Consider the following 19,179-nt stretch of genomic DNA (forward strand, 5'->3'; position numbering starts at 1 on the left):
TATGGCTCCAGGAAGAGTTGTAATGTATGGCGTGACTACTGATCGCACCTGATGGCAATAACATGGGACATATGACAATGAGAAATGACTCCCAAGACCACAAATAAAGGCAGGAAAACTTGACAAGTGTACAAATCTCTGCAATCCTACCAACTGTGTTAGTGACTACCAGATGAATTAATGCTCTTAGAAGAAAAGGACTGCCATTTGAGTACAGAAAGGAACAAATAAGTGCAAATTGAGTAGGACTATCACTTGTGGTAGCACTGATGAGAAAACAGAGAGATTGCATTTGCACCACCGGTGATGCATTGCCCAGCTTTCCTGTTGGCCTTCATGTTCCACCAGTGATGCATGAAATAAAGGAGGAAAAGCACCAAAAATATATTCACAGCACTGTTGAAAGGACGTACCAGTCTCTTTCTTAAAACTACCAGAACAATACAGAAAACGGAAAAATAACAGTAAATAATACTGAACTCGCATCGCAAATGTGATGAAGATTTCAGACAACAACAATGGCATAATTAATAGCCATCAAGATCATTTCTGATGAAAAAAGACTCTGGTTCTGTTCAGAAGTTCCTAACTTGTCATTTTTAAATCAATTAACTTGGTATAAAACCTAAGAACTTATGATGTATACTAATATGATGAGCGTTGAGTTGGAAGAAACTGGCATGTTCCTAAGTTCTGTAACAAAGGAGCCTCAAAGGAGCATTTATTCACCCACCGTAATTTCTTATTCCGCTGATAAGTGTCTGTATGTTTGGCATCCAAAGTGGCATGCCGTTTCTCGGACATGCTCTGACGTCCAAATGCATCCCTCGAAAAGCCAGCAGCAGTTTCTTCCAAGGATAGCCTACAATAAAAAAGCCCATTCTCAGAGATCACATTAAAACAATTGATATTTACTGGTTGTCCTTTCTGAAAATATAAATATTATACCCTATTACGTGGTATATGGTAGAGTGAAGATAAGAGCTAATGTGTGTGTTCACTGGGATGGAACTGTTACACTATTGCACAGGTAACCAGGATAAGATTAAATGAAAATTACTAAACCCAGAGTCCAGAAAAAAGAAAAGGAAAAAATAGAAAGAATGTGTAACTGTCTAAGGAAAAGATGTGATACAACACATAAGGTTATAAATATTTCAATGTTAAATCACTCAAGTGGACAGAAGCAGCTAACAATATAAGAAATTCAACACTGTTGAAATGTTATCCAGATGGCTATGAAGTGAGAATTAGCAGAAAGGGGGTGGAATTGGACGGAGGCAGAGGTGAAGTGAAAACTGTTCAAGGCTAGGGCAGCTCTGAATTAAGACTATGGTCCAAGGGCAGGAAATAGGACAACTTTATGGTAATTGTGAAATGCTTTACAAAATTTGGCTGGATGGGGGCAGACACATGCGAGAACAGATTGGCTGTTGTATTGCTTGTGCGAGCTAGTTTACTCAAGTAGACTGGGATGTGCACTGGTGCTAGTAAATCATTGGATGAAGAATGACTGTAGCCTGTAACGTACGTCATCAAATCTATTGAAAAGATAGAAATTGTTCTTGGGTCATAAAAATCAATGGTCTGATTATCCACTTCTCTCACAACCTTTCTTCAAGGACATTCCAGCAGATCTAATATCCATACACTTCAAGTTTTTCCAAAAATGTACTCTGGAAATTAAAATGGATCTTCTGGGTAGATTGCATAATAATATTCATGGTTCAGTTCTCCCAGGAAGCAATATGAAATGATGTCTCTAAATATTCCAAATGAAATAGCTGAATTTTCATTGGAGAGTTTGGCCACTACTCACTGGCTAGCATATGTGATGTCTGTCCCATGAACCTCGCTGCTCTGGTCTGATGGTATCCGAGTACCAGGCTGGCCATCAGGTTCTGCATCACTTCTCTTGGAGGAAGGGGCTTTTTCCAATACAGGTTTACCAACTCTAAAAATGCAGAAATGATTAACAATATTTATATCACAGAGGGCTGAAATTAATTAATACCACGCTTGTGATAAATAATAAAGACAATGCAGTCATCAGCCATATACAGTAGAACTTGCTTAATTCGAATGTGTGAGTGATTCAAATTTTTCTTGCAGTTCCTTGACATTCTTATACAACACAACATAAACATTTGTGTTTAATTTGAATATTATATTGTTTACTACAAAGTAAAAATACTATATTAGAACTCTCATATTTTCAAAAAATTATGTTTAAGGGTGATGGAATGCTGGCTGGCTGGAAGAGAAAAGTTGTGAAGAATCAAGTTGGTGCTGGAAACAGAACCGTAGTTTTTGCAAAGTTTTTAGGTAGGGAACTTACAGAGTTTCAGTAACCAGGAAAATCTATTCATTAGTCCTAAACCCAGAACTCAACATGGGGTTGATTGACAGCTGTTAACAGATGAAGGAAGACATTCAACTGGCTACTGAGGCTTAGAAGGTGGAGCATTGTACACTTGGTGCAATATCTATCATTAACTGCAGATGGATTAAGCAACAACAGCTAGGCTTTGCTACCTACTCAAAACAAATAAAGAAATGTACACACTGCTTTTGTTTACTCTACTGTAACTGTAGCTCGAGAAACCACTGATAAAGTAGGAATAGTTTTGAAATCAAGATTCAGACCAGTACAGTGTGTGATATTGCTTACTTCAAATTTGTGGTTAATTCAATTTTATTTTTTTCCTGGAGTCTACATGTTCAAATTAACCAAGGTCTACTGTAATTCATCATTTTTTATGTGAATGATCAAACGGTATGTGTTACATTGAAGTCTATGTTGGTGTACGTTATTTTAATAGCTATAAGAACTAGTGCAAAGGACTAGGTTAAGAGCTAGTTCCCTGTGTCCAAGGTTCCTGGTTCAACCCATCCAGATGAAGTCAATTGACAGTTAAATGCATAACCCAGTATGTTATTCATGTTGCCATGTAAAAGACATCACATGTCCATCTAGCAGTATTCTAACACATGTATGTATAGATCTCAGGTTAGGTATTAGGAACACTGAGAATCTACTGGATGAAGAATTGGGTATCCTATAATCTGAAATAAACCCTCACTTCATTTGCCAGATGTAGTAAGGAAAAATCTACAATAAAACCATATGCAGCGTAGTCACTTAATTTTGCGATAAGAACACAAGCATCATCTGCTGCTGAGCTAGATCAAAATGTGGCTGAATGCTTAGGTTTTACTTGACACATGCTATTTGCTATATTTCACCATTGTACTAGAGTGGTGTGAAAACTGAGGAAGGTCGCCTTGGACAAATGTGGAGTTCTGAGCATCCTGGAATAACAGCAAGTAATTCTCACCGGTGTTTATGAGACATTTGTTGTGGACCATACTCTTCTTCTATAAGCACCATTTCACCAGAGGGCTGGTTAACAGTTGGACTACACAGTTTGTCTCCTGTAGTCCCACTCAGTAGCATCGTTGTGTTCCATGTCTCATTTGTTGCCTGTAACCATAGAAATTCTAGCTTTTAGACATTAATATTATTCCATAGGAAACCTTACAGAAATGAATCAAACCATACTAGAGATAAAGGAGTACAGATGGAGTTAATATGAATTTTAGAGCACATTTTATCTTCTAGAATGGTCTCTGAATAGTCTCTGATAAACAGACATGTATAAAACCTAAAACAATTTTCTTTTCTACAAACAACTTTCTATCGTCATCCATACTTTCATGGAAGAGATCTTACCCTGTAGTAACTCTCATTGCGTAAAGCATGAGGATTTGTAATTTGACCCGTCAGACGGTCTATCACAGGATTTCGAGCAGACACAGGTTCATGATTTCCTGCAATCAAACACAAGTTGTTAATAGAGACAGAATTTTATGAATTGTTCAATAATACTACCACTTCTCCAACTGTGGCCCATGACAATGGTGCAATTTGGCCACAGGTATATTTTAAAATAAACAACAATGGCTAATACAATTTTTTTTTAAATATTGCCTTTAAATAAGCAGCTAAACAGGCAGAGGACTATCTAAAAATTCTGAATGTTAACACACAACACTCAAGGATCTTGTAGTCAGAGAGCTATTGTGCTACTTCCAAGGATAGAAATGGATTATAAAAGAGGGATATTCACAAAAAAAAAAAAAGGATAAACTGAACAATAATGGTTACATTTTCCCCTCAGTATTTTTTAAGTTCTTCAGCTACTTGATTTAACTGATACTTGTTTACCCATACCTGTCCATAACTCTCATGTTATATGTCAGGTTCAACAAAGTTCTCAAACAAATTTTGACTTCTTTTTTTTTTTTTTTTTTTTTGCTATGGGCTTTACGTCGCACCGACACAGATAGGTCTTATGGCGACGATGGGATAGGAAAGGCCTAGGAGTTGGAAGGAAGCGGCCGTGGCCTTAATTAAGGTACAGCCCCAGCATTTGCCTGGTGTGAAAATGGGAAACCACGGAAAACCATCTTCAGGGCTGCCGATAGTGGGATTCGAACCTACTATCTCCCGGATGCAAGCTCACAGCCGCACGCCTCTACGCGCACGGCCAACTCGCCCGGTTTTTGACTTCTTTAAAGTTATATCTGAGTATTGCTTCACTTCAAATGTAGCCTACAAGGTCAATAAAACATATAAGATTATCCTGTCATATGTTACAAATTGGCATTAAATTATTCAGATGACTTTACCACGTCACATGTTGCCAATTGGCATTAATTATTCAGTTAATCATAGGAAGATATCTCAAATGTACAATGCCATATTACTTTAGTTGTAGTTCACTTGTTCAGTGCATTTTCTGGAATGATTGCTGTAAATTGCTAAAGGCCAACTGCCGATTAATTTCAATTTTCAAACTCAATTCAGATTTGTTAATGATGGAAAGCTGACTTCAAGCAGGGAATTTGTAAACAAAGGTGAATGATAGGTGCTGATATCCTTCCTCAGGCTAATTCTGAAGCATATACTCTTGCATCCTATGAATATGATGGTGCTCGATGTACAGAACTGAGAAGTAGCAAAAGTATTGTAGAAAGTTTGACAACTCATATTTGGAATTCAGTATTGTTTGGTGTGGTATTAGGAGTGAGCCAAAAACTCAGGTGTCATATGTTATGAATTGTTACTGAATGAATGTGTGAAATCTAATGAGCTGCACTGACACTCAGAAAACATTATCATACATTAAACCATACAAAGCTTTTCTTAGACATGCTTAAAAACATTGCATCAAGGAGAAAATACAGCACTGAATTGTTGTAGGTACGATTGTTAATATTGTTAGTACCAAGGGCATCCATCCTATCTCTGTGTGTGTGTGCATGCGCACGTGCGCACCTGCGCGCGCGAGCGAGCGAATGCGTGCATGTATATACATACATACAGTATGGGTAAACCTCTTTCTATTTGGAAAATGTTTATCACTTTCAATCAATCAATCAATCAATCAATCAATCAATCAATCAATCAATCAATCTATCTATCTATCTATCTAAATTATTCCAATTCCTAATTCCTCTTCCTATGAACAAATATTAGAAATTTGCCCTTTTGAATTCCAAATTTATTTTCATATGATCTTTCCTGCTTTTAAAAACTCAATTGAAGCTTATTCATCTACTGATATCATTTCATACCATCTCCCTGCTGATATCTCAGAACATTCCAATTAGTCAAGCAGCTCATCTCCTTACTCCCAAGTCTTCCAGCCTAAAGTTAGCAACATTTTTGTACCAGTACTCTTTAGTCGCAAATCACCCAGAACAAATTGTCCTGCTTTCCATAGCTCTTAAATCAACTAATCCTGGTCAGGGCCCCACACACTGGAACCATACTCTAATCGGGGTATTACCACTGACTCACACACTCTCTCCCTTATATTGTTATTACAACCACTAAATACCCTCATAATTGTATGAAGCCCGCCCTCCTGATTAAGCTGGGAAGCAGTAACAAGCTTGTTGTAGGTTGGGAAGAAATGGATGTGGAAGAACTGGAACTGATGAGCAGACAGCCAACCTACCTGTAGATGTCAGTGTATCAATATGTGAAGATTGTCCTTGTTCTTTTGTGTTTTCTTTGTATTTTTCCCCACACTGACCTGCCATTAATAATACTTTATTAATGGTAATACCATTTTACATAACAGTAGAGAAGAATAAACAAAACAAAACACACTAAAAAGAAAGTTCAATGGAGTATAAGTAGAAAAATATATACACAGGTTATATTACAAGTAATCACAGGAAAGTAATAGTCAATTCTGGAGATTATGTAAGTGATTTCTAAATTTTGACAATGAGCAGTTAAACATATCAATATCCACTTTGTTTAGAGATCTTGACATTCATTCAATTGGCCCATTAAATGCATAGTTAGTTCTATGCCAATTTGTAGACAATGTATTCTTGAACCTTGTGCGTCTGTCTGTTACATGTACGTTAATTTTTGCAAGGAGTTGTGGATAATTCACCAAGGAATGAAGCAATTTAAAAATGAAGAGTGTATCCAATAATTCACAGCGTTGTGACAGGCTATGCAGATTTAAGGACTGATGTAGGGATGTATAATCAATATTATCATATGAGAATCCTGCTCTAAATGAATATAAACGAAGAAATTTATGTTGTACTGAATCTAATCTATGGATAGAGGTCTGATGAGAAGGGTTCCAAACAGGTGTACAGTATTCTAGTATAGGGCATACCATAGATACATACAGCAATCGATAGGTAGCTAAGTTTGAAAATTCTCTAGAATATCTAGTAATGCAACCCAATCTTTGAAATGCTTTCTTACAAATATTTTCAATATGTTCATTAAACGATAGGTTATAACTGAATAAAACACCAAGGTCATTAACTTGTGAAACAGGAGTTAGAATATTGTTATTACTAAATTCGTACTGAAATGATATTTTCTTCTTGTTTTTAAAAAATGATATTATTTTACATTTCTCATGATTAAGTTTCAACTCATTTTGAATACAGTACTTTTCCAGATGATGTAAATCTTCTTGAAGTTTTAAACAATCAAGTGGACAATTAATTTGCATAAAAATGTTTGCATCGTCGGCAAACAAAAGCAATTCGGAATTCTTAAGTATATTTTAATGTCATTTATGTAGAGAGTAAAAAGTAAGGGTGCAAGGTGAGACCCTTGAGGAGCTCCACTGGTAACAATAATAGGCGCAGAAAAATGATTCCTTATTTTAACAATCTGCAGGTGATTTTTAAGATACTATTCAAACCATGAGAGGAGAGACCCATTAATTCCATAGCCTGTTAGTTTTTGCAGCAAGATATCGTGGTCGACAGTGACAAAAGCTTTTGAGAAGTCTGTATAAATGCAGTCCACTTGGGCGTGGTTCTCTATTGCATCCAAGAGGAACTGATATAATAAAAGAGGATTGCTACAGGTTGACTGTCCTGAAAAGAATCCATGTTGCTCATCAATGATGATGTTTCTAAAGAGAGGTGTGATTTTGTCAAGAATTATTGAGTCAAAAATTTTGGAAATATGAGAAGAAATTATAACTGGTCTATATTGTTTTATGTCAGTTTTATCACCAGTTTTGAAAACTGGACTAATAAATCCTTTCTTCCATTCCACTGGAAAAAAGCCTTGGTTTAATGATAAGTTGAACAGATAAAAGAGTGATGCACATAAAATAAATGAGCAGTACTTGAGCAGGTAAGTTGAAACACCATCAGGTCCTACAGTTTTCTTTAATTCCAGAGATATCAGTTTGTTGTAAATTTCTGCCTTACTAATGTATATAACTGATGGATTGACAGAGAAAGGATAATCATATGACATACTACTACTATTCTGATAAGAAGAATAAACAGATGAAAAGTGGTTAGCAAAAAGATTGATAATATTTTCTCGAGTATCTGCTGTAACTTCATTAAGATGCATTGTTGAAGGAATATTATTACATGACCTTTTAGAACTTAGATATTGCCAGAATTTCTGTGGATTGGAAGTAATACTTCATTCCCAGTTGGAAACATACATTGTATAGCAAGATTTAGATTCAGACTTGCATTCATTTCTTAATTTCGAGAAATGCTGATAATCACTATTGAGACCTGATATTACTTGTGTTTTTCCTCTTGTGTGTTTCCTCTTGTGTGTTCCTTTCATTGTTCTGTTATTTCTATATATGACTAATAATGTTATTGGCTTTATGTCCCACTAACTACTTTTACAATTTTCAGAGACACTGCTGAGGTGCCAGAATTTAGTCCCGCAGGAGATCTTTTACGTGCTAGTAAATCTACCGGCACAAGGCTGACATATCTGAGCGCCTTCAAATACCGCCAGACTGAGCCAGGATCGAACCTGCCAAGTTGGGGTCAGAAGGTCAGCGCCTCAACCATCTGAGCCACTCAGCCCAGCCTATATATGACCGTACTGCATACGTTGTTCCTTTCCATTACCCACTTATATGAAGAGGTCTGTAACCTTCATTTACAACCTCATTAATGTGATTACCCAAATGAAGACCATTCCTTAAATTAACATGTAGGTACTTACAATGGTCCCAAACAGTAATTTAAACCAACAGGACTGTTTTCTAGAAATTTAGCCACCCACTCAGTCTCTGCTTATTTTTAGTCTCTTAATGATCACACATAAGACCGTAATATCTGAACATTTCCACAGGATATATGAGGATATAGAGGATATACGAGCCCTCATCAAAAAAATAACCAGAATTTGTAAATACTGTATAAACACAAAGTCTTAGCAATTTCTGGTAGGTTATGCTGTATAGTAGTATTCTTCCTGAAAAACTAGCCACTTGCCACACATTTCTGAAACAATTATTTAACCACTCAACAGAGAGGAGGAGAGAGAGAGAGACAGAGAGTGTTTTCTGTAATTGTCAACCTGTCTGAATATTGTCAACAGCATATCAACACTCACTTCTGTTTCAAACAGAGGAAAGTTACTGAGACCAAAGAAAGCGTGAGAGGTGAGGTCAAACGTGAAAGGTCCAACGGTGGACCACTGATATTATCTTGAAGTCTTGAAACATATGAGAGAAAATATTAGAAGGGGAAAAGTCCAGACTTATGGAGAAACAACTTCTAGAGCCTCCACTTTAATTGGAAAACATTTCATATCTTTGGTTATTTTTGTGGTATTTATACGAAACTCAAAACTACAGCAATTGTGACTCTTTCCTCTACATACTTAGATAGCTACAGACTTGTTACATGAATGTTTGGGGTATTGTATCTATAGTTTTAACTCTCGTTTTCTTTTAAAGTTGGTAGCAAGAAAATGCCAACAGTAGTTAAAAATTTGTATTTGGACTCTACAATTTACATGGTCAGACATTTCTGCTTGTGTCATGAAAGAAACCCATATAGAGTTCAATGTCAGCAATAACATTTCCTCATGTTTGAGTAAATGTGCTTGTTAGCATCACATTGCAAAATATGAAAGCAAACAGCTGCAGTCTGACATATCTGTCTTGTAATAAAGATACAAACCTACTCATGGCACACAAGATTACACAAGTAATAAACTCTCAATATTTAGATCAGATCACTTGTAACTATGGCTTCAACAACTGGAGGCATGTTGAATGGTTTGCAATGTGTAGCAAGTATTAGTGGCACAGAAATCATGATAGACTTTGTTGAAGATAAACTAGACAATAAGAGTGATATCAATTTCAGCTTTGGTGACAGTGATTTAGAAAACAATACTGGAGAAGCTGTTAGTTCAAGTGGCAAAAGTGAAGGAGATGAATACATTCCTGTAGGGTCAAGGGGGGGTCAGACACGTGGAACGCAGGCAACAATGGCCCGAACAGAAAACTTCCTAGATGCACTAATGGAATGGCTGGTGTTCAAACACACACAGGAAAAAGTGAAGTAGTATCAGTCATTATTTCTTCACATGTTGGACATAACTGTTTACAACAGCCTGGTCATTTTCAGAACCTTAAATGTGAGGAAGAGAATGATAATTCTCTATTTCTGTCCTGCGGTAGCACGCGGCCTGACAGAACAGCACCGTATGGCATACCCCACTCACACTGGGTGTAAAAATATCAACAAAGCTCTTGCCATTTAGGCTAAAAGAGACATATTTTATCTCCAAAATTCCATCCACAGACATGAAAATATATGCTAGCCAGTGATGTGTGTTGTGTCAGATAAAAGATGTTAGGAAAGACATGAATAATATGCACTGCCAGCAGAAAAGTACCCTTGTGCTTCAACCCCTGTTTTCAGGCATACAATACAAAACTCAAGATGTAAAGTTAAGATACAAATAATTTTTATTAATATTTCAAGAAAAGTCTTCTTTCTAAAACATTCAGCAAAATACAAGTAATGTTTGATCAAAATAATTTGTAATAAATCTACATCCATAATACGTGGCAGGCATTTTCCGCTTGATGACAATTTGTCATCCATAACGGGGAAAGGGTTGAACGGTAACAGCGATGGGAACATTGTATTAATAGAGGAGGGGAGTGCTTCAAAGGAGACAAAGTTATCTGGGCTACAGGTAAATTTCCTAAATAATTATTTTTATGTATGACAACACTGGACACTAGTTTCTTGTGGAACAGCCTTCACATAAACATGAATATTATTTAACTCATCTCATACTGATATGTGTACAAAATTCTCAAAAGTACTTTGCTATTCACTTTACGTCGCACCGACACAGATAGGTCTTATGGCGATGATAAGGATAGGAAAGGCTAGGAATGGGAAGGAAGCAGCCATGGCCTTAATTAAGGTACAGCCCCAGCATTTGCCTGGTGTGAAAACGGGAAACCATGGAAAACCATCTACAGGGCTGCCAACAGTGAGGTTCGAACCCACTATCCCCCGATTATTGGATACTGGCCGCACTTACGCAACTGCAGCTATCGAGCTTGGTCTTAAAAGTACTCTACTGCTTTGTAATGTAATGTAATTGTCAATACACTAACCCATGTTCTTTGCATCATTCATTTTCCCACTTGGTTTGGTGCTCACATCTGGAATTTCTTCTTCTTTATGACTGTATGGCAAGAAGATGACTGTGTTGTCCGAGTTCTCACTAGCACCAGAATTATCAGGTGTGTAACCTTCCCCTTCTGACTTTCCTCCAAATGTTTCTGTTCCTGATAAGACAAACAAAACAGAATTACAAAGGAAAGGCACAAGTTCCATGCATTCCATCATTATTATCACAGTTTTTCACTGATCATGATTCCTTACTTAATATAACATTTCTATGTACACTAAATTTACATTCCATGCTATAAACTAAATTATTTCATTATTACTAACACTTCAACAAATTTTCTGTAAAGCCTCTGGAGTTTGTTGAAATGAAATCCTTAAAAATCATTAAAAAAATTTAAAAATCTTTTTCTTCTTCTCCTTGGTCTTTTTCAAATTACATAGGATCAACAGTTTGAATGGGTTTAGCCTAGTTTTATGGCCAAGTGCCTTTCCTAAGGCCAACCCTATACGGAGGAATGTATTCACTATTGCGTGTTTCTGTGGTGGTTTCTTGTTTGATGTGTTATGTGTATTTAAAGAGGTGTATAAGGACAAACACAAACACCCAATCCCCAAGCTAGAAAATTAACCAAATGTGATTAAAATCCTTGGCCCAGCCGGAAATTGAACCTAGGGCCAGTACGCTGACCATTCAACCGAAGTGTTGGACATTAAAATAATAACAATAGCATAAATTATTTAGGACTGGTGCCTTTCTTGATGTATTTGCCAAGTGTATGACTGAAATAATACCTGAGGAACTAGTGAGCAAGCTGGAAACAGAATCCCTGCCAGACTGGTGGTGCTGATGCCCATTACTCAGACCAGGAGGTCCTGGAGATCCACCTCGTCGAGCTATCGTCAGTGTGATCACCCCCGGTATAGGGCCTTCAGTGTGAAGCATAGCACGCCTGGAGAAGGAGAAGGGATCATTATTCTTAAATTACTAACTTTGTAATTTATTAATATTTATGATTGTGTTACAGTTCATGGATATAATTAATATATATAGTTGTGGGTTTGGGGTTAACACTATAATCAACAAATTGGGATCTTGGTTCAGCTCCTCGCTTTAACCAGATGTGCTTCAAATATTCTAATAAATGTTGGTGTATATTCTGTTCCCTCCCATTACAGTCTCACATAGAGAAAGAAACATCCAACATGACAAAATGCTATAAGATAGTCTTGTTACAAAGATATTATTATTATTATTATTATTATTATTATTATTGCATAAATACACATTTACTGTCTTTTAACTTGATCAACATAATTCAGTTATATTAATTAAATACAATGCCTCTAGATCAATAACAATAAGGGCATACAGCTAAGAAATGTAGAATCGTATTTAAATTACAACATATTCTTCTCTTATATGAAATAAGATCACTTCAGATAAAAAGGAAGAGTTATTATTTACTTACTCCATGCAAAATGCCAATCTCTCTGCTGCAAAAGTCAAAGTATGGGTAGAGTTTAAATTCATGTTTAAATGTTTCCATATGCCTTGTATATTGGAATCCCATATTTAGATATTCACCTTTTCTTCTTTTCATTTCTTTTTTAAGCTTCTAATGCCTCCAGTATTAAAGAGATTTTTTATAAGTCTGATTCATATGAAGCAAATCATTATATACTGGTATGGTTTCTAAATTAATTCTCTAATTCTGAGAACTGCTCTTTGTGGTGGAGGAGGAAGTGCTGTCAAGCAGTGAATCCAGTAAGCAAAATATCCTTAATCTTATGAAAAATAATTCACTTTATAAACTATTTCAAATGAAAATAATTGTGTGCTGTAAAGCAGTATTACCGTAATGTCTCCATTGCATCAGAATTTGACTGTCCCAGCAATGAGATTCCATTAACATTGAGCAACTGATCGTTTGTTTTAAGACGTCCGTCCCTAGATGCTGCACCACCATGAAGAACACTTTTTACAAAGATGCCCAAATCCACTGCTGAACTTCCATTGGAGGGACTCTGAACACCATGACTTGCTGATGTCTTTCCCTTTACACTTACACCTGTAAGAAATTGAAAAGTATGCGTGAGTGACTATGCTAAGAATACTCCTTACCCTTAAACAATGCAGGTTGAGGAATCTGAAAAATTAGGCAAATTGTAAAAAAATGATAGAAATATATCTTCTAGTACAAAAATAAATTGTTGGTTGGAAAGTAAACTGCTAGACGTACACCCAAAAGTGTACATTTGTAGGTACAGATCCACTTCAGAAATTTCTCTAGGTCATAAATTCCTTATTTCATTACTTCAAAAAGTATGTGAGGATAAACATCAAGGAGATACTGTAGATTTCATTTTTGTAAGCTATGAAAAAAGGAGAGGAAAAGTAATGAACAATTTCACTTCCAGATGTAATTCCAAAAAAAAAGTCAATGCTCATCTTCAAGTTCCATGTCTCAAAAGAAATTTTGTCAGGTTTACCGCACACGCGAGTCAGCTGGCAACTCCTCTGATGACACTCAGTAATAACCCAGAAATAGCAAGTCACTTTTGAAGGTGTAAGATTATTTGCTGGACTTAATACCTGAATTATCTACTATGGTTCTCAAAAGTCTTACCTACAACCCTTACTAGCACTAGACACTTCAAGTCCCATTGAAAAGCAGGCTTCCAAATTCAGTGCACTTTATGTTCCAGATTACCGAGTCCCTTGAATACTAATGATTTTACACGAGTAAGAAAATATCTACTTAAATTTTATATATATGGATAAACTAATATTTAATATACCATATTTACGCGAATAATACCCGCATATTTTTTTAAAGAAATTTGAAGTACGAAATTGGGGTACAGGTTTTATTTGTGTCAATGTTGGCATTTTTTTTTTTTTAATCAGCCTTCCTAAAGCTAGGGTGCGGGGATTATTCGCGTAATACGGTATTATTATAGTGTTGGCTCTTTTTGTTAGGCAGTCAGCACTCTTATCAAGAAAGGAGCTTATTACTAAAATAACTGTTATACATGTTTCTCATCACTTGGGTACATGATAGACTTTCAGATTAACAGTCTATACTACAGTATATATGATCAGCTGGCGTGCTTCTAACTGGGTACTATAGGCAAATCTTCTTGGGGGAAACAAAATTCCATTTGACTGTTTTATTTACATTCAACTATAGAATTTTTGTACCGAGCGGAATGGCTTGAAGCGGTTCGAACCCACTATCTCTTGAATGCAAACTGATAGCTACGTGACCCAAACTACGTAGCCACTTGCTGGGTGCATTCCTTGTACAATTACCTTCTGGCACTATTGCAACTTAAAAATATTTCTCTCTTGACATTACAACATTTAACTGGCCATGGCTGAAACCCGGCTGAGGTAAATAGAGACCTTCACGTCCCTTGAGGTTTATTGATCGTGATACAAAATGCCAAGCAAATTGGAAATTGATGTCTCTTGAAAGAAAATTGAAGCGTTTTATCGAATGCTGTTAAGTTAGTTCGAGGGATTAGAACTCTCTATCCAACTTTATCTCCACTTATTATTTCCAAATCTAAACAATTTTGTACATACTTCTTAGAATTGGCTCTAATCTGGTTCTCTTTAGGAGGCATTGAGAAATGTTCACTTTTCTATGGAGAATAACTATGGCCTCAGTTTTTAGAATAAGACTATGTGGAGGCAAACCATTAATTCCAAGGAATTCAGTAATTATGTATGAAATTAAAGTAGTTAGCTTTCAACTTCATTATTAATCTGTTGACGCTAGTGTATAGTTTTGAACTACCGGATATAAGCCCAATGACTTTCATTATTAATTAAGAATGGCAACTTTTGAGAAAATTATGACATCTTTCGCAGAAGTGAACAATCATTTTGGTGTAAATTTCAATCATAATATCACCATGTGCAGAGGGGTAGTCGCCATTACAGATTTCTTGCATAAAATCAGTGAATTTTAAAAAAAATGGTTTTGTCTGCATATTTATTTTGTAAGCAGCATATTCTGAAGAAGGTTCAAAGAGAAGGGTATTTAATACAATTATGAATAAATAACTGTTTGGCGATAAGCATGTGGCAAAACAGGTAAAACCTTTATTAAATCTCCTCCGAGGACTATAATTTTCCCACCAGAAGGAATTGAATGTTGTTACCTTCGATATATTTTAGAAGATGATTCACACACATTAACCCATTCGCCTCACATTTAAATACCATAGGAGTTCACTAAGAAATCACATTTAAATACCGCTCTACGGCCGTTGTCATCACACTATTATTTAGAAAATCATACAAAACCAACCAGTAAATATTCCTTTCTGAAAATTTGCATGCATGATAAAGAAGTAATAAACTTACCAATGCCGCTATTTTAGTACGTCTGCTGGGTGTGGTACACCTCAAAACATTCTTCTAAGTGAAGAGCTACGCCACACTTTTTGCACTGCCAGCAACTTTTGCTTCTTTTACCCTGGCTGTAGCACACAACACACCTTCTTGTGACTTTTGATTTCTTCTCAGTAGGGGAAATATGCATGGGAAAGTGGGCCCATGATTTAGCTTGTAATCTGGTTGGGGTGGTGCTCGCTGAAGGTCGACTTCGAACCGAGTACTCCGGCAACTGAACAGTCTCTAGTAGCTGCTGCGCAATGCTAGTTTGGAAGTCCGTGTAGTTCGTCTTTCTGTTAGCAGCGATCTTGTGATACATAGTGAAGGAATTGAAAATACACATATCTAGGAGGTAAAAGAATATTTTCTTATATCCTTTCACTGTGCGTCGCATGACGGGGAACAGAGCTGTAACCTGATCCTGAAGGTCAACACCACCCATCCCCTTCTGGTATTCAAGGCCACACTTGGGCTTTATCACTTCTTCCCTCGGGGTTTGTCCTCTCTTTCATCTGAGTTTGCCTGTCCCTGTCATGTAAGCTGATTTGTGTTTAGTGGTGAGAAAGCAAACATCCTTGTTATCTTTCCACTTCACACACAACATACTGTTGGCAGCCCATGTCTCATACTCTCCATGTTTTAGTTTCTTCTTACTGATATCGCGAGGCATGTCTTTTCGGTTCTGTCTAACAGTTCCAATTACATTCATCTGCTTGTTATGTAGCCTTGTGAATAAATCTGGGGAAGAATACCAGTTATCTAAAAACAATGTATGTCCTCGGCCTAACAAGGGTTCACACATGTTGAGCACGACGTTTGTACTTGCTGGCAGACTTAGATCCGTTACATCATCACCTACATAAATTTTGAAAGACAGACAGTAGCCAGAACGTTTAGACCTATTACACTGGACATATGAAAGGCGGCCTCTGAATTTCATTAGACTTTCATCTAGAGCAATGTCTTGTGAAGGTAAATATAATTCTGAAAATTTGGAGCAGGAATGTTGTATTATAGGCCTAATCTTTCTTAGGTTATCACTACTATCGACTTGTTCATCGTCAACAAAATGTAAAAATCGTGAAATTATAATAAATCTTCCCCTGTTCATGGTTTCATGAAAAATAGGAGTGTTTATACACCTGTTTTTACTCCAGTATAACTGTATTCTTGACTTTCGCACTTGTGACATTAGTATAACTAACGCAAAATATGCCCTAATTTTGTCGGGTGTAGTCTCAAACCATTTGTTATCGTCTTTCAACTTTTTTCTGTCAGGATTGCTCAACTGTTTTGCTGCATATGAATTTGTCTCAACAGATATTTTGTCAAACAAAGGGTTCATGTATTCACAAAAAACTGAGAGTTCAGATAGTGGCTGCGTATCAAACTTTTTCAATAAATTTTCACTAACCCCACTCTATTCACTAAACTTATGTACAACAGGTTTATTGTCACTTTTTGTCCAGTTCCAGTCAGTCAAGTTAGTCTGTGCCAAGGTACGAGCTCGTTTCGAAAGACTCGGCACACCGTCGTTATTTGCTTCACTTTCCGTGTCATCAGAACTATTATATGCATCGCTAGTACTCGAACTAAGGACTTCAGGGTCTATTTCGTCATCACAAACATCACTGCCTTCAATATCACTCTCTAAAACACTATCTATTAGCTTCCGTATTCCTTCTTCATCAATACCAGCATATCTGCTTGACGCCATGTAGGCAACCGACAAGAGCGAAATTATGTGAAAAAAGATTCTCTTATCTCTTGTTCCGGAAGTGTGCGAGAACCTGGTGAAAGGGATAAAACCAAAGCCACATGTGTAAACTTCAGCTCAGAATGCATACAAGTGGCGTCTGTGGGTTAGTGACTGAACTATATGGATTGATGTACAGCTGTGCATCGCCGTGAGCAGAGCTTGTCATTTGATTCATACGCCACGAGTAACTATGACGAGCTAGGGTCGTCAAATGATGCGATTGGGTTAATGAATGACTCTCTGCCATTGGGGCTTTATCTCATATTGAGTTGTGCTAATCGAATACCGTCGGCTGCTTTGGAATTTCATTTTAATCCAGACACCGAACTCTCATTTCAATTTAGAGAAATTTTGAATGTAATGTGCACAGTTCAACCGCTGGGCAGCAAAACATTGGCTATTCCTTGTCCACGTTACTGATACAACACGAAGTCCTAAATTGAAGCACTTTTGTTTTATATATCCTAAATGTTTTTCTAGTGCCCCCGGGACCATCGATGAAAAAAAATGCATTCTTGACATTTGTGTTGTTTTGTTGGAGCAAGTCAATGATTTCATTAATAATAATAAATTGTTCCTGGTTTATTACCAGTACCATGTCAGCCAAAGCAGAACTGAAATTTAGCATATTAGTATGACATGGAGGATTGACTCGCTTTGTTAACTACTGGAATGGAAGAAGTTCACAGCCACAGTGTAAAAATTATGACATGTGAAAAAGTTCAAATTTCTCTGAAATCACTCCAGCTAACAAATACAGGGAGAGATGACATGGAGAAAGAATTATTTATTCACTTCAAGCTAGCAAATATAGGGAGAACTACAGAAGAGACAGTAAAATGACACAGAATAGCTTCTTCTCAGCCAAGCGACTCACCGCAACATAGATAGGCTTGAAGAAGCTGATGTACAGCTGACCAGGAAGATCTCTGACTGCACATGCGTGCTTACCACCTTCCAGATCCTCTTATCATGCCACATACCTCAGTGCCACATTTTTCTTTAATGCTTTAAAAATATATGGCAAGAAATGTTTATGCTTTTAAAAACACTCTGCAAATCTACAGGCCAAGAGCTTTAGTCAGAATGCTTTATGAAGTCTCAAGCCTGCGGTCACAAAAATCAGCATAGTGTTTTAAATATATAGATAATTTTAAAATTAACTTCACATTTATAATACAGTAAAAATTCACTAACGAATCGAGCTTATTTTCAATTTAAGTTTGCTTAACTGATTGATTTTTGGTGGTATATTAATTAATGTCATGTCATTGGTATTTTCTTAATAAATGTTGGTTCCATATCTGATGGTTGTTATTTGCACCCTGTGATATTATCCTACCTTGTATATTAATTATCTGGCCAGGGGAAACTGTTCTGCCTATATGTAGATTGGAAGGGAGGGGTGTTTGCTTCTGTGGATTTTCCGCGATGTTAAAGACGACAATATTTATTCATATAATGGATTCTTGTATACCATACAAATTATTATTCCTATTGTAAACTTGGTCTAAACCTATATAGATATTTTCGTACTCATCAGACTCCCTTTACTTACCTTTTTTAGTATGGTTAAGTCTCGGTTTATATTAGTGTAATCATGGCCGGTATCTCCCAAATGTACACTCATAGTGGAATATTTTCTATTTCTATTAGCATTAACATTCTCTTGATAGCTAGTATGAAAATTCCTTCCCGTTTGCCCAACATACGTAACATTGCATTGATCACACTTGAGTTTATATATTCCTGAACCTAAGTAAACTCCTTTGCCATGTTATAAAACAACCAACTGTTATTATTACTGGTTGAGAATGAAACTCGGTAGTTGTGTTTTTTGAATAATTTCGTCAATTGAAAAATCCCTGGGTTTGTGAAGGTGGCGTAATTAGAATCCTTATGATTTTCTGGTGTTAATTTTATGTTGCTCCTTCTCTTTACTTTACTTATAATTCTGTTAATGATATTAGCACTAAACCCATTTATACTGGCTATTTTCTGTATGAAATGTAGTTCTTTACTT

The 19,179-nt window shown here is 36.5% G+C and overlaps 1 protein-coding gene across 8 annotated transcripts in view; it reads right to left on the reverse strand.

Moving 5' to 3' along the window:
* The window catches only part of baz (bazooka), an 842,954-nt gene that overhangs the window by 173,543 nt on the left and 650,232 nt on the right, over positions 1–19,179 (reverse strand). For all 8 annotated transcript variants that reach the window (XM_068226299.1, XM_067141558.2, XM_067141556.2 and 5 more), the window contains 7 exons: positions 12,848–13,061; positions 11,785–11,942; positions 10,974–11,147; positions 3,734–3,831; positions 3,339–3,484; positions 1,820–1,954; positions 734–862 (listed from right to left, as the gene is read on the reverse strand). In XM_068226299.1, the coding sequence (XP_068082400.1) occupies positions 734–862; positions 1,820–1,954; positions 3,339–3,484; positions 3,734–3,831; positions 10,974–11,147; positions 11,785–11,942; positions 12,848–13,061 (1,054 nt within the window). The remainder of the gene's footprint in view (positions 1–733; positions 863–1,819; positions 1,955–3,338; positions 3,485–3,733; positions 3,832–10,973; positions 11,148–11,784; positions 11,943–12,847; positions 13,062–19,179) is intronic.

The sequence above is a fragment of the Anabrus simplex genome, chromosome 2, assembly GCF_040414725.1.
Source record: "Anabrus simplex isolate iqAnaSimp1 chromosome 2, ASM4041472v1, whole genome shotgun sequence".
Taxonomy (NCBI): Eukaryota; Metazoa; Arthropoda; class Insecta; order Orthoptera; family Tettigoniidae; genus Anabrus; species Anabrus simplex.